We start from the raw sequence: 15,695 nt of genomic DNA on the forward strand, positions 1-15,695 counted from the left end.
CGCCCTGACTATAGCTCTGCTGCCTGATTAGGAGACTTCTATATTATTCCATACATTTATCTTCGATAGTCTTTGTAATCTTGTACAGACGGCCTTGATAAAGGCCTGAAGTAACCGAAACATTGGCATCTGCATCTCCTCACTGCTCACCGATCTCCCAGCATTCCTTTCGGCAGGCGGGGACAGACGCCATAGATGGGGTGAAAAGTCCCCGGATTCCCAGCAGACGGATCTGTCCTCTGAGCAGGGACCACACCCCGTCATCATCATTACACTGCCTGTCAGATGGGGGTCTGCACCACTCATGAAGCCCCTCACTCTCAGCACACAGCAGCCTGCACATTGCGGTTGGCACCACTTCAGCCCCGCCCCGTTCGCCAGTCATTTCATGGCGACGGGGAGGAAGTGACGTCAGGCGGCGGGGAGGAGGTGACGTCAGGCTTGTTCCTGCAGAGGCGCAGTGTCATTGTCTGCAGACAGGATGATGGGCAGCGAGATGCGGCTGTTTCCCGGAGGACCGGCGCCCGGAGAGCTGCACTCCTTTCCGGGGCTTGGGCCTTACAGACACACGCTGTGAGTACAAGGGCCCTGGAGGGCGGCGCCGGCAGATGGGGGAAGGGGCCCCGAAACTTCCTGCCCACACCCCACTAATGCGAGGGGCCCCGGCAGTGCTGCATGTGTGCTCCACAGGGGCCGCTGTGCCCCCATAGCCACCATCATCCTCTCATCATCTATAACTCACTGCTTTCAGTTTCATTTTCAGGAAATGCAGTATATATGTACACCCCCCCCCCCCAATACACACAGGTCCCTGTACACCCCCCCCAATACACACAGGTCCCTGTACACCCCCCCAATACACACAGGTCCCTGTACCCCCCCCCCCCCCAATACACACAGGTCCCTGTACCCCCCCCCCCAATACACACAGGTCCCTGTACACCCCCCCCAATACACACAGGTCCCTGTACACCCCCCCCCAATACACACAGGTCCCTGTACCCCCCCCCCCAATACACACAGGTCCCTGTACCCCCCCCCCCCAATACACACAGGTCCCTGTACCCCCCCCCCCAATACACACAGGTCCCTGTACCCCCCCCCCAATACACACAGGTCCCTGTACACCCCCCCCCAATACACACAGGTCCCTGTACACCCCCCCCCAATACACACAGGTCCCTGTACACCCCCCCCCAATACACACAGGTCCCTGTACACCCCCCCCCAATACACACAGGTCCCTGTACACCCCCCCCCCCCAATACACACAGGTCCCTGTACCCCCCCCCCAATACACACAGGTCCCTGTACACCCCCCCCCAATACACACAGGTCCCTGTACACCCCCCCCCCCAATACACACAGGTCCCTGTACACCCCCCCCCCCAATACACACAGGTCCCTGTACACCCCCCCCCCAATACACACAGGTCCCTGTACACCCCCCCCCCCCCAATACACACAGGTCCCTGTACCCCCCCCCCCCAATACACACAGGTCCCTGTACCCCCCCCCCCAATACACACAGGTCCCTGTACACCCCCCCCCCAATACACACAGGTCCCTGTACACCCCCCCCCCAATACACACAGGTCCCTGTACACCCCCCCCCCAATACACACAGGTCCCTGTACACCCCCCCCAATACACACAGGTCCCTGTACACCCCCCCCAATACACACAGGTCCCTGTACCCCCCCCCCCCAATACACACAGGTCCCTGTACCCCCCCCCCAATACACACAGGTCCCTGTACACCCCCCCAATACACACAGGTCCCTGTACACCCCCCCCCCCCAATACACACAGGTCCCTGTACACCCCCCCCCAATACACACAGGTCCCTGTACACCCCCCCCCCCAATACACACAGGTCCCTGTACACCCCCCCCAATACACACAGGTCCCTGTACCCCCCCCCCCAATACACACAGGTCCCTGTACCCCCCCCCCCAATACACACAGGTCCCTGTACCCCCCCCCCCAATACACACAGGTCCCTGTACACCCCCCCCCCCAATACACACAGGTCCCTGTACACCCCCCCCAATACACACAGGTCCCTGTACACCCCCCCCAATACACACAGGTCCCTGTACCCCCCCCCCCCAATACACACAGGTCCCTGTACACCCCCCCCAATACACACAGGTCCCTGTACACCCCCCCCAATACACACAGGTCCCTGTACCCCCCCCCCAATACACACAGGTCCCTGTACCCCCCCCCAATACACACAGGTCCCTGTACCCCCCCCCCCAATACACACAGGTCCCTGTACCCCCCCCCAATACACACAGGTCCCTGTACCCCCCCCCCAATACACACAGGTCCCTGTACCCCCCCCCCCAATACACACAGGTCCCTGTACCCCCCCCCCAATACACACAGGTCCCTGTACACCCCCCCCCCCCCAATACACACAGGTCCCTGTACACCCCCCCCCCCCAATACACACAGGTCCCTGTACACCCCCCCCCCCCCAATACACACAGGTCCCTGTACACCCCCCCCCCCCCCAATACACACAGGTCCCTGTACACCCCCCCCCCCAATACACACAGGTCCCTGTACACCCCCCCCCCCAATACACACAGGTCCCTGTACACCCCCCCCCCAATACACACAGGTCCCTGTACACCCCCCCAATACACACAGGTCCCTGTACACCCCCCCCCCCCCCAATACACACAGGTCCCTGTACACCCCCCCCCCCCCCAATACACACAGGTCCCTGTACACCCCCCCCCCCCCAATACACACAGGTCCCTGTACACCCCCCCCAATACACACAGGTCCCTGTACACCCCCCCCAATACACACAGGTCCCTGTACCCCCCCCCCCAATACACACAGGTCCCTGTACCCCCCCCCAATACACACAGGTCCCTGTACACCCCCCCCAATACACACAGGTCCCTGTACACCCCCCCCCAATACACACAGGTCCCTGTACCCCCCCCCCCCAATACACACAGGTCCCTGTACCCCCCCCCCCAATACACACAGGTCCCTGTACCCCCCCCCCCCAATACACACAGGTCCCTGTACCCCCCCCCCCCCCCAATACACACAGGTCCCTGTACCCCCCCCCCCCCCCAATACACACAGGTCCCTGTACCCCCCCCAATACACACAGGTCCCTGTACACCCCCCCCCCCCAATACACACAGGTCCCTGTACACCCCCCCCCCCCCCCAAATACACACAGGTCCCTGTACACCCCCCCCCCCCAATACACACAGGTCCCTGAAGAGATCTTCTGCAACCAGCTGCAGGGCAACTGTCTGACACACCTGTGACAGTACCCCTCCCCTCTACGAGGGGCCTCCGGACACTCACGACGAGGTTTCTCAGGATAAGAGGTGTGGTATGAACGAACCAGCCTGGGAGTGTTCACCTCTGATGCTGAAACCCACATTCCCTCTTCTGGACCATAACTCTTCCAGTGCCCCAAGTATTGTAGGGAATGACGTTGGAGACTAGAATCCACAATCCTCGAAGTCTGAAACTCAAGATTACCATCAACCATTATTGGGGGCAGCAGAAGGGGTGAGGACTCAAGCAGTTCCACATATTTCTTGAGTAAGGACCTGTGGAAAACATTGTGGACCTTAAGGGCCTGAGGAAGCTCAAGACGAAACGCTGCTGGGTTAATGACGGCAGTTATTTTATAGGGACCAATAAACCTAGGACCCAGCTTCCAAGAAGGGACTTTCAACTTGATATTCCTGGTAGACAACCACACAGTCATTCACAGGTCCGGACCTGGCAAGCATTTTCTGTCGGCCATACGATTACCTGTCTCCGATCTTTAAATTACTCAGAGCGCCCTGCCACACAGAGGAGAGCGACGAAGCAAAACGTTCCTCCTCAGGAACTCCCGATGCTCCTCCCCACTAAAGGTACCAAATTGTGGATGGTAACCGTCTGCAACTAAGAACGTTGACCTGCCAGTGGATTCTTGACGATTATTAATGGCAAATTCTGCCAGCGGTAAGTAGGATGCCCAATCCTCCTAATTTTTGAGACAAAACACCTGAGAGGAGACTTAATAGCTGTCTACAAATATGTCAAGGGCTGTCACATTGTAGAAGGATCATCTTTATTCTCATTTGCACAAGGAAAGACTAGAAGCAATGGGATGAAACTAAATGGGAGGAGACACAGATTAGATATTAGAAAAAACTTTTTGACAGTTAGGGTGATTAATGAGTGGAACAGGCTGCCACGAGAGGTGGTGAGTTCCCCTTCAATGGACGTCTTCAAACAGAGGCTGGACAGACATCTGTCTGAGATGATCTAGTGAATCCTGCTTTGAGCAGGGGGTTGGACCAGATGACCCAGGAGGTCCCTTCCAACTCTACCATTCTATGATTCTATGATTCTACCTGAGGTAGGTCTCCAAATTCTGATTGACGCGCTCAGTCTGTCCATTCAACTGAGGGTGGAAGACAGGGGAAAAGGACAACTGCACCCCCAGTCGAGAACAGAATGCCTTCCAGAACTTGGAAACAAACTGGGTCCCCTGATCTGACGCCACATCGGAGGGACCCCGGTGAAGCTTCACAATCTCATTTATGAACACCTGAGCAAGAGTCTTGGCATTTGAAAGTGCAGGTAATGCGACAAAGTGAACCATTTTACTGAACCTATCTACAACCACCAAAACCACCGTTTTTCCTGCTGAAACCGGTAGGTCCGTAATAATATCCATGGACAAGTGTGTCCATGGTCTACTAGGGATAGGTAGCGGAAGAAGAGTACCAGACGGGTATGCGAAACCTTAGAACGCAAATACTACAAGCAGATATGCGTTCAATCACATCCTGATGCAACCCCGGCCACCAAAAACTACTAAAGAGGAGGTCTGCGGTGGCATTACCACCTGGATGTCCAGCAAGCACAGAGTTATGATGTTCCTTAATTACTTTGCGGTGCAGTTTAGATGGTACCAATAACCTTCCTGAAGGGCAGGATCCAGGGGCGTCCCCCTGAGCCTCCAACACCTCACCCTCCAGTTCAGGATGCAGTGCTGAAATGACTACCCCTTTCTGTAATATCGGGACAGGGTTCTCATGGTCACCACCACCAGGGAAGCTCTGGGATAAAGCAGCAGCCTTGACGTTTTTGACTCCTGGATGAAAAGTGACAACAAAATTGAACCTAGTAAAAAACAGAGACCATCTGGCTAGCCTAGGGTTGAGACGTTTAGCTGACTGGAGATATGGCAGGTTCTTATGGTCAGTAATAAAAGTAATAGGATGGACAACCCCCTCCAACCAATGTCGCCATTCCTCGAACGCCAATTTGATCGCCAAAAGTTCCCTATTACCCACGTCATAATTTCTCTCAGCCGAAGACAATTTTTTAGAAAAGAAGTTGCATGGACGCCATTTACTAGGGAATGGACCCTGAGACAACACAGCCCCAACCCCGACATCCGACGCATCAACCTCCACAATAAAGGGTTGGGAAACATTGGGTTGACTGAGTATAGGTGCAGTGGCAAAACAGTTCTTTAAGGAGGGAGGCATCCAACCATTTGGAAAAATCTGACCCCATCTTAGTTCTGTCAGTAAGGGGTTTCACGATTATGGAGTAATTTTGGGTGAATTTCTGGTAAAAATTAGTAAAACCCAGAAAACATTGGACTGCATGGATCTTCTCCGGATCCATCCGAAAACCTGAAGATGACGACAAGTACCCCAAAAACTGCACCTCCTGAACAGCGAAAACACATTTTTCTAGTTTGGCATAACGTTTGTTATCCCTTAATATCTGGAGCACCTGCTTAACATGCCCCCGATGAGTCTCAAAATCAGGTGAATAAACCAAAATATCGTCCAGATAGACCTCCACAAACCTGCCCACTAAATGATGGAAAATCTCATTCATGAAATGCTGGAATACCGCAGGTGCATTGGTCAGACGGAAAGGCATAACCAGACTCTCTAAATGCCCTTCCGGGTTATTGAACACAGTTTACCATTCGTCCCCTTCTCTGAATCTAACCATATTGTAGGCCCCCCTTAAATCCAGCTTGAAGAATACCTTAGCTCCCACAACCTGGCTGAATAAATCAGGAATCAGAGGAAGAGTGTATGGATCACGGATGGTAATTTGATTTAATTCCCAGAAATCTAAACAGGGACGTAGACCGCCATCTTTTTTTTTTCTTCACAAAGAAGAACCCTGCCGCCACGGGCGAAGATGAGGGTCTGATATGTCCCTTCTCCAGACTTTCCACAATGAAATCATTTATGGCTTTTCTCTCAGGACCAGAAAGATTATACAGTCTGGACTTTGGTACTTTAGCTCCGGGGGTCAGGTTAATAGGACAGTCATAAGAACGATGAGGCGGCAAATCCTGACACCCCGTCTCAGAAAAAACGTCCTCAAAACCAGACAGAAAAGCAGGTCATATTTCTGTAGAGACAGTAGCAAGGGAACTATCTAAACAGTTCTCATGGCAGTAATCTCCCCATTCAATGATCTCCCCGGTTTGCCAATCCACCAACGGATTATGTTTCACCAGCCAGGGAAGACCAAAAATAATTGGGGTGGGAAGACTGTCCAGGGCATAGCAAGGGATTATTTCACAATGAACTGACCCCACCCTCAGTTTTACAATATGTACCATCTGAGTTAATGTTTTTGTGCAAATGGTTGAGTCGATGGCGAGGATGGGAATAGGCTTAGCTAAAGTACAGCAAGCAAGACCATAAGTTTTCACAAACTCCGCATCACCCATGCTGACTCTGGCTCCACTGTCAACAAACAGACATTTTCTCGGTTTTGCTCTCTAGCACCACCTTTGCTGTCAGGACAAACCGGGAACTGCAGGTTGGCGATAATTGCACCGCTTCCTTATCCAACTTCAGACTACCAAGGGTTAATAGTCTCCTTTTGCTTAGGAATCGAAGGACAGACCCCAATAAAATGTCCCTTTTTCCCACAAAAAAACAAACATACGCCTTTTTTCTTGCGAATGTTCGCGAAATGTATGATGTAGAGACACCCCCTAACTGCATGGGTTCCTCCATCTCCTCCAGTACTGGTTCACCGCCAGACCGCTCCCCCGGCAGAGGTACATAATCCCGGCAAGAAGGCCCCGGAGAAGGTGGTCTCACCCGTCTATCCCGAAGGCATCTATCAATATGTATGGCCAACGACATGGCAGCCTCCAAGGACTGAGGGGTTTCATATACAGCCAAGGCATCTCTCAACCTTTCAGTAAGACCCTCACAGAATTGGCTTCTGAGGGCTGAGTCCTTCCATTTGGAATCCGTCGCCATCTACGGAATTCTGAACTGTACGTCTCCACGGACCGATTCCCCTGCTGAAGGCGACATAGCCTACACTCAGCCAAGGCGACTCAGTCAGGGTCATCATAGATGAGGGCCAGGGCCCCAAAAAACCCCTCTACAGACTGGAGACAAACCGAGGCCTGCGGTAACGAAAACGCCCATGACTGAGGATCTCCCTGCAATAGAGAGATCACAATTCCAACCTGTTGCTCCTCATTTCCAGAGGAGTAAGGACGAAGTTTAAAATACACTTCGCAGGCCTCCTTGAATACAAAAAACCTGTCCCTACCTCCTGAAAACCTGTCTGGGAGGGCAACCTTGGGTTCAGGCAGGACAGGCCTACCCGCAGAGACCCCCACATTAGCGACTTGTAGCCGCTGATGCTGCTGCTGTACTTCACAGCGGAGGTCATTCACCTCCAGAGATAGACCACGCAGCCGCTCTGCAACCAAACCCATACCAAGGGCGAAGAGGGGGGGGGGGGGGGCACGACTGGGAAAAAAAAATAAAAATACACAAACCCAAGTGTCAGGTTTTTTTTTCCTCCAAATGTGCACGGCCTTTAAGTCTTTCTCACACCTTGTGTGACATTAAGTGCAACACGAAGGGAAGACGAGAAGGGAGCCCAGATGCTAGGGAAAGGGGGAGTGGAGACCTCCTGGGCTGATCTGATATCACCTTGTCTCCCCTATCGTCCCTATATTGGTTCCTCACCAATTGCCACACAGGAACCTAAACCCTGTATTTCCCTAAAGCTTGGCCCTGGATAGTGAAGGGTGGGATGAGCACTAGTCAGTCCCCACTAACAACTAAAGACCACAAGAGACACCAACACGGGGGAAGTAACTTAGCTTGAGCCGAGAGATTACACCACACGTCCTCCTAACTCCAGGGAGGATGTAAGCAGAGAGCAATAGCTCCAAGCTTTCACAAGGGAACATGTGACTGTCACCGGCACCTCCCTGTAGCAAACAGTATTTAAACACCCAGGCCTGGGTGTCAGTTAGGAGGAGGGAGGTAGCCACTGGATCCTAGAGTGAGGCAGACCTAAGAAGGTGTCTGTAATGCCAAACCAAAGATCTTCTGCAACCAACTGCAGGGCGACTGTCTGTCACATCTGGTACACCCCCCTTCCCCTATACACAGGTCACTGTACACTACCCCCCTCCCTATACACGGGTCCCTGTAGACCCGCTCCCCCCCACCTATACACGGGTCCCTATACACCACTCCTCATGCACAGGTACGGGGTATATTGTATACCCCACGCGTGTATGTACAGGTACTCAGCACTACAATAGAACGATCTGCTCTACATCAGTCATGTGTGTATTGCTGTATATCCTGTGTATACAGTTCTATCTATATCCCTGTATATATGCTGCATACCATTATATGCTGTATATGTGGGTGTAGAGCAGTGTACTTGCCCTATATACCATCCCCCACATCTCTATATACTCTTTGTACCTATAGACGATATACATGATGTGTCTGACACTGCAGCTCTGGTCTTTGCAGGAATCCGATGGTGACGGGGACCTCAGTTCTGGGGGTGAAGTTTGATGGGGGGGTGATGATCGCTGCGGACATGTTGGGCTCGTATGGCTCGCTGGCCAGATTCCGCAACATCTCCAGGATAATGAAGGTGAACTCCTGCACCATGCTGGGGGCGTCCGGAGACTACGCCGACTACCAGTACCTGAAGCAGGTGCTCGACCAGATGGTGTAAGTATCCTGGAGTAATAAGGAAAAAGAAATGGAGAAAGGGGCGCAGATGGTGCCGTTACCAAATGACAATAAGATATGCAGATAAGTTGCTCACCTCGTAGAGTTGTAGGCCCTTGTGTAGAGAGCCGCAGACAACATCAGCACAAATCGGGGTTCCAAGGTCCGTCAACAGGTGGATATGGCAAAAGAAAGGTGCATAGATATCCGCGCTCCTCCGTATGAAAAGATCCGGTGATCAAAAGGGTTTGCCATATCCACCTGTTGGTGTCCTGGAGTAATGGAGAATATGATGTCTCGTCATGGGGTGCTGGGGGAGTGTGGGCTGGGATTGGGCCTCGCGTAATGAGCTGACTGTATCGCAGGATTGACGAGGAGCTGGTTGGCGATGGGCACAACTACAGTCCTAAGGCCGTCCACTCGTGGCTCACCCGTGTCATGTACAACCGCAGGAGCAAGATGAACCCTCTGTGGAATACTGTGGTGCTGGGGGGGTTCTACAAAGGAGAGAGGTGAGTGCAGCGCTGCCCGGAGCTGGCCCTCGTTTCCAGGGACTGTGCAGATATTATCCTGTATATAGGCTGTGGGCCTAACACTGGTCACAGACCTTGTGTGCCTATGATCTGCCAGTTTTGAGGGGCCGCCCTATAGTGACCTGGTTGTCTCTCTGCAGTTTCCTGGGTTATGTAGACAAGCTTGGTGTTGCCTATGAATCCCCCACAATAGCCACAGGGTTTGGCGCTTACCTGGCTCAGGTATGTGGAAGTCTCGGGAAGTGAGCGGTTTGCTGGAGGTTGGCTTCCACTCTTAGTTATCGCTTCTTTTTGCAGCCGCTGATGCGAGACGTGGTGGAGAATAAGCCCACCCTGACGCGGGACGAGGCCCGGCAGCTGATAGAGCGCTGTATGAAGGTGCTGTACTACCGAGACGCCAGGTCCTACAACAGAGTAAGTCATTGGCGTTAGCGGTCCGAGCTCTGGGTGCTGCAGAGGACTAACTGCTTCCTACCTTACAGTATGAAATCGCCACCGTCACAGAGAAAGGAGTGGAGATCGAGGGGCCACTGTCCTCAGAGACCAACTGGGAGATCGCACATCTGATCAGGTTAGACGCGCCCCTCCACCTCTGTAATAACAAGCCGTATATGACGCTAATCACACTCGCTCCTTTTCTTGCAGTGGATTTGAATGAGACGTGGCTGCAGCTTCCTGTGACTGATTCTTCTTGCTGCTTTTTTTATATATTTGTGAAAAATAAATCTGAAACCCAGCCTCTGTTTATGGTAATGGCATCTCGTCGTCTGCGTCGTACTTTTCTATCATTCTCCGCACATAGTAAATTAGCCCTAAGGCCTAAAGATTTGGGATTTTCTTTGTCTGCTCACCAGAAAGGTAAGGGAGGTTTGCATGAACTGCGTGGAGCCAAGAGATAGGAAAATCATATTTTTGGAAACGTGATGAATGCAAAGCATAGTTTCAAGTTTCTGCATGATGACCAGAATCCTGTCAATTGAATACGGACCTGATAGACGAGGCTACACCTGGCATATTTGGTCTCTAAAGATAAAATCAAGCTACAGAATATAACATCGATATCGAGTACATGCGACTTTCCCTAAATTGATTTATATCTTTGCTTTGGAATCTCATAATTTTCTGAAACAGAAAAGTCCCAACACTGTAGGAGTAATGATGGGAGGGGGTGTGGGTGTAACTTAGGAGATAATAAAAGGCAAATGACAACTTTTGGGCTTGTCAGTACGTGGAGGCACAGTTCACTGTAGGTGCTGTCCGTTTATTCCTTGGAGCGCCTCCCTCCCTAGATCATAAGCCATTGCAGTGACAACAGGGCTAGTAAGTTTCCTTGTATTATCCTTTTATGTGACTGTATATTCTGTACTGTTTTGTAGAATTTTTTTTCTATTTATAAACACTGCCTATCGGTTTGGATTAAATATAAAATGTTCTGTTCTATAAACTGCAACCAAAACGAAGCCTCCAGTCAGCCTGTATAAAACCTGACTGGTAGTGGCTGCTAATAATCTTTCTTACGTTATCGTGAAGTTAGTGATCGTACAAGGAATATATACTGTACATATACTCCATGTGTTGGAATCTGGAGGTGTATATACCATACTCTCATGGTTTAGTTTTCCAATAACTGGCAGCAGAGAGCTGTTTGCTGAAGATATCACAGCGGGTGGTTCGATGTGACCTTACTGGGCTGAGATCTTGACACTGTCCCTGACCAGACTGGGTCCGGACCTGCCGGAAGGTATGAGTTGCTGGCCTTCTGTCTAGCCGCCAGGTATTACTGCCCCCCCCCCCCCCCCCCCCACATGGTAACAGCACAGGACCTACTAACGATCTGGTGAATCCACATAAAGAAGAAGATCAGCTGCCAGGGAGAAATGGTAATTGTGGAAGGAATAAGGGGACAAATTTGCCATCCGCCATGGCTGTGGCTTCCTGACACCAGGGACATTGTGTCTCAGACGTTACTACTGGAGTAAAACGCTTTCCGAGCATTTAATCCCCTCGTCTACAGCCATCGGCGTTCCGTCTCAGCCTCAATTAGATGACGGGTGTTCAGGGTCACGCCAACCTGGAACAATCATCAACGCCATCTTGGCTCCTGCTCCACAGACATGCGATCTGTAGATCCTTAGATGATGCTCCGTCAGATGAGCAGTGCCCCCAGGACATAAGCCGGAGAAGGTTGAGAAAACAATAAGACGCACAGGTTCGCCCTCATTCAGCCGTCACGGATGAAAAACATTAGTCTACGTCGCTGTTCACATGTCCGAGTGTGTGTAGGTACTAACTGTTCCAAAGAAAAGATCCTTGTTAGTGATGAGCGAGCATGTATTGTTGACCCTTTCGGCAAGCACGCTAAGAAACAGGCAATCCCTGCATGTGTCACAGCTGTCTAACAGCAGTGACACTAATATAGAGGCCAAGCACGCCGAAAAATACTCGGCAAACACCTGAGCGTGCTCGCCGAAAGGGTTAACAATACATGCTCGCTCATCACTAATCCTCGTTCATCCATGATTGTGGTGTAGGGTCAAACTCTGCAATCCAAGTCTATGGAAATCTAGTGCACCAACGCGGTCCGAGGTTCATGTTCGGTAGAAGCCTGAGAAACACCTGACAAAAATGGCTCCACAGAGGCGATAAGTCGCTGACTGATGAGAAAACAAGCCTGATGTCCCACGTATACTGCACGGAGGCTGTGTCCTGTGCGGTGGAGGATATAGAGGCTGTGGTCTGCAGAGTAGAGTATATGGAGGCTGTATCCCATAGTGTATAGCGACCGTGTCCGGTATGGTGTAGTGTATGGAGGCTGTATCAAACGGCGCAGTGTATGGAGGCCGCGTCCCGTACGGCGCCGTGTATGGAGGCCGTATTCCACAGTGTATGGAGGCAGTGTCCCCCCCCCCTGCGGTGTAGCGTATGGAGGCAGCGTCCCCCCCCCCCCTGGGGTGTAGTGTATGGAGGCAGTGTCCCCCCCCCTGCGGTGTAGTGTATGGAGGCAGTGTCCCCCCTACGGTGTAGTGTATGGAGGCCGTGTTCCACAGTGTAGTGTATGGAGGCAGTGTCCCCCCTGCGGTGTAGTGTATGGAGGCAGCGCCCCCCCCTGCGGTGTAGTGTATGGAGGCAGTGTCCCCCCTGCGGTGTAGTGTATGGAGGCATTGTCCCCCCCCTGCGGTGTAGTGTATGGAGGCATTGTCCCCCCCCTGCGGTGTAGTGTATGGAGGCAGTGTCCCCCCTGCGGTGTAGTGTATGGAGGCAGTGTCCCCCCCCCTGCGGTGTAGTGTATGGAGGCAGCGTCCCCGCTGCGGTATAGTGTATGGAGACAGTGTCCCCCCCTGCGGTGTAGTGTATGGAGGCAGTGTCCCCCCTGCGGTGTAGTGTATGGAGGCAGCGTCCCCCCTGCGGTGTAGTGTATGGAGGCAGCGTCCCCCCCTGCGGTGTAGTGTATGGAGGCAGTGTCCCCCCCTGCGGTGTAGTGTATGGAGGCAGCGTCCCCCCTGCGGTGTAGTGTATGGAGGCAGTGTCCCCACCTGCGGTGTAGTGTGTGGAGGCAGTGTCCCCCCCTGCGGTGTAGTGTATGGAGGCAGTGTCCCCCCCTGCGGTGTAGTGTATGGAGGCAGTGTCCCCCCTGCGGTGTAGTGTAGGGGAGGCCGTGCTCCGTAGTGTATGGAGACAGTGTCCCCCCTGCGGTGTAGTGTATGGAGGCAGCATCCCCCCTGCGGTGTAGTGTATGGAGGCATTGTCCCGTGTTCCACAGTGTAGTGTATGGAGGCAGTGTCCCCCCTGCGGTGTAGTGTATGGAGGCAGTGTCCCGTGTTCCACAGTGTAGTGTATGGAGGCAGTGTCCCCCCTGCGGTGTAGTGTATGGAGGCAGTGTCCCCCCCTGCGGTGTAGTGTGTGGAGGCAGTGTCCCCCCCTGCGGTGTAGTGTATGGAGGCAGTGTCCCCCCTGCGGTGTAGTGTATGGAGGCAGTGTCCCCCCTGCGGTGTAGTGTAGGGGAGGCCGTGCTCCGTAGTGTATGGAGACAGTGTCCCCCCTGCGGTGTAGTGTATGGAGGCAGCATCCCCCCTGCGGTGTAGTGTATGGAGGCCGTGTCCCGTGTTCCACAGTGTAGTGTATGGAGGCAGTGTCCCCCCTGCGGTGTAGTGTATGGAGGCAGCGTCCCCCCTGCGGTGTAGTGTATGGAGGCAGCATCCCCCCTGCGGTGTAGTGTATGGAGGCCGTGTCCCGTGTTCCACAGTGTAGTGTATGGAGGCAGTGTCCCCCCTGCGGTGTAGTGTATGGAGGCAGTGTCCCCCCTGCGGTGTAGTGTATGGAGGCAGCGTCCCCCCTGCGGTGTAGTGCATGGAGGCAGCGTCCCCCCTGCGGTGTAGTGTATGGAGGCAGTGTCCCCCCTGCGGTGTAGTGCATGGAGGCAGCGTCCCCCATGCGGTGTAGTGCATGGAGGCAGCGTCCCCCCTGCAGTGTAGTGTATGGAGGCAGCGTCCCCCCTGCGGAGTACAGTATGGAGGCAGCGTCCCCCCTGCGGTGTAGTGTATGGAGGCAGCGTCCCCCCTGCGGTGTACTCTATGGAGGCAGCGTCCCCCCTGCGGTGTAGTGTATGGAGGCAGCGTCCCCCCCTGCGGTGTAGTGTATGGAGGCAGCGTCCCCCCTGCGGTGTAGTGTATGGAGGCAGCGTCCCCCCCTGCGGTGTAGTGTATGGAGGCAGCGTCCCCCCCCTGCGGTGTAGTGTACGGAGGCCGTGTCCCCCCTGCGGTGTAGTGTATGGAGGCAGTGTCCCCCCTGCGGTGTAGTGTATGGAGGCAGTGTCCCCCTTGCGGTGTAGTGTATGGAGGCAGTGTCCCCCCCTTGCGGTGTAGTGTATGGAGGCAGTGTCCCCCCTACGGTGTAGTGTATGGAGGCCGTGTTCCACAGTGTAGTGTATGGAGGCAGTGTCCCCCCTGCGGTGTAGTGTATGGAGGCCGTGTCCCGTGTTCCACAGTGTAGTGTATGGAGGCAGTGTCCCCCCTGCGGTGTAGTGTATGGAGGCAGTGTCCCCCCCCTGCGGTGTAGTGTATGGAGGCAGTGTCCCCCCTGCGGTGTAGTGTATGGAGGCAGTGTCCCCCCTGCGGTGTAGTGTATGGAGGCATCGTCCCCCCTGCGGTGTAGTGTATGTAGGCAGCGTCCCCCCGTGCGGTGTAGTGTATGGAGGCAGTGTCCCCCCCTGCGGTGTAGTGTATGGAGGCAGCGTCCCCCCTGCGGTGTAGTGTATGGAGGCAGCGTCCCCCCTGCGGTGTAGTGTATAGAGGCAGTGTCCCCCCCTGCGGTGTAGTGTGTAGAGGCAGTGTCCCCCCCTGCGGTGTAGTGTATGGAGGCAGTGTCCCCCCCTGCGGTGTAGTGTATGGAGGCAGTGTCCCCCCTGCGGTGTAGTGTATGGAGGCAGTGTCCCCCTGCGGTGTAGTGTATGGAGGCAGTGTCCCCCTGCGGTGTAGTGTATGGAGGCAGTGTCCCCCCTGCGGTGTAGTGTATGGAGGCAGTGTCCCCCCTGCGGTGTAGTGTATGGAGGCAGTGTCCCCCCTGAGGTGTAGTGTATGGAGGCAGTGTCCCGTGTTCCACAGTGTAGTGTATGGATGCAGTGTCCCCCTGCGGTGTAGTGTAGGGGAGGCCGTGCTCCGTAGTGTATGGAGAGTGTCCCCCCTGCGGTGTAGTGTATGGAGGCAGCATTCCCCCTGCGGTGTAGTGTATGGAGGCAGTGTCCCGTGTTCCACAGTGTAGTGTATGGAGGCAGTGTCCCCCCTGTGGTGTAGTGTATGGAGGCAGTGTCCCCCCTGCGGTGTAGTGTATGGAGGCAGTGTCCCGTGTTCCACAGTGTAGTGTATGGAGGCAGTGTCCCCCTGCGGTGTAGTGTGTGGAGGCAGTGTCCCCCCCTGCGGTGTAGTGTATGGAGGCCGTGTCCCCCCTGCGGTGTAGTGTATGGAGGCAGTGTCCCCCCTGCGGTGTAGTGTATGGAGGCAGTGTCCCCCTTGCGGTGTAGTGTATGGAGGCAGTGTCCCCCCCTTGCGGTGTAGTGTATGGAGGCCGTGTCCCCCCCTTGCGGTGTAGTGTATGGAGGCCGTGTCCCCCCTGCGGTGTAGTGTAT

The 15,695-nt window shown here is 54.1% G+C and overlaps 1 protein-coding gene across 1 annotated transcript; it reads left to right on the forward strand.

Moving 5' to 3' along the window:
- The first annotated feature begins 392 nt into the window (after positions 1 to 392).
- PSMB4 (proteasome 20S subunit beta 4) lies at positions 393 to 10,310 on the forward strand. Its single transcript, XM_073637183.1, has 7 exons — positions 393 to 573; positions 8,835 to 9,041; positions 9,407 to 9,553; positions 9,715 to 9,796; positions 9,872 to 9,988; positions 10,057 to 10,145; positions 10,220 to 10,310. Exons 1-7 carry the CDS (start codon positions 482 to 484, stop codon positions 10,230 to 10,232), a joined length of 747 nt encoding a protein of 248 aa, XP_073493284.1. The 5' UTR covers positions 393 to 481; the 3' UTR covers positions 10,233 to 10,310.
- Positions 10,311 to 15,695: the final 5,385 nt, after the last annotated feature.

Source organism: Phyllobates terribilis, unplaced genomic scaffold, assembly GCF_046119375.1.
Source record: "Phyllobates terribilis strain yellow unplaced genomic scaffold, ASM4611937v1 Scaffold_6__1_contigs__length_29720123, whole genome shotgun sequence".
NCBI lineage: Eukaryota > Metazoa > Chordata > Amphibia > Anura > Dendrobatidae > Phyllobates > Phyllobates terribilis.

Bases quoted from the DNA above. Each gene is read 5' to 3' on its own strand.
- PSMB4 (XM_073637183.1), top strand. From the start codon at position 482: ATGATGGGCAGCGAGATGCGGCTGTTTCCCGGAGGACCGGCGCCCGGA. The intron at 9,042-9,406 runs GTAAGTATCCTG...ACTGTATCGCAG, and splicing joins CAGGTGCTCGACCAGATGGT to GATTGACGAGGAGCTGGTTG. The intron at 9,989-10,056 runs GTAAGTCATTGG...CCTACCTTACAG, and splicing joins ACGCCAGGTCCTACAACAGA to TATGAAATCGCCACCGTCAC.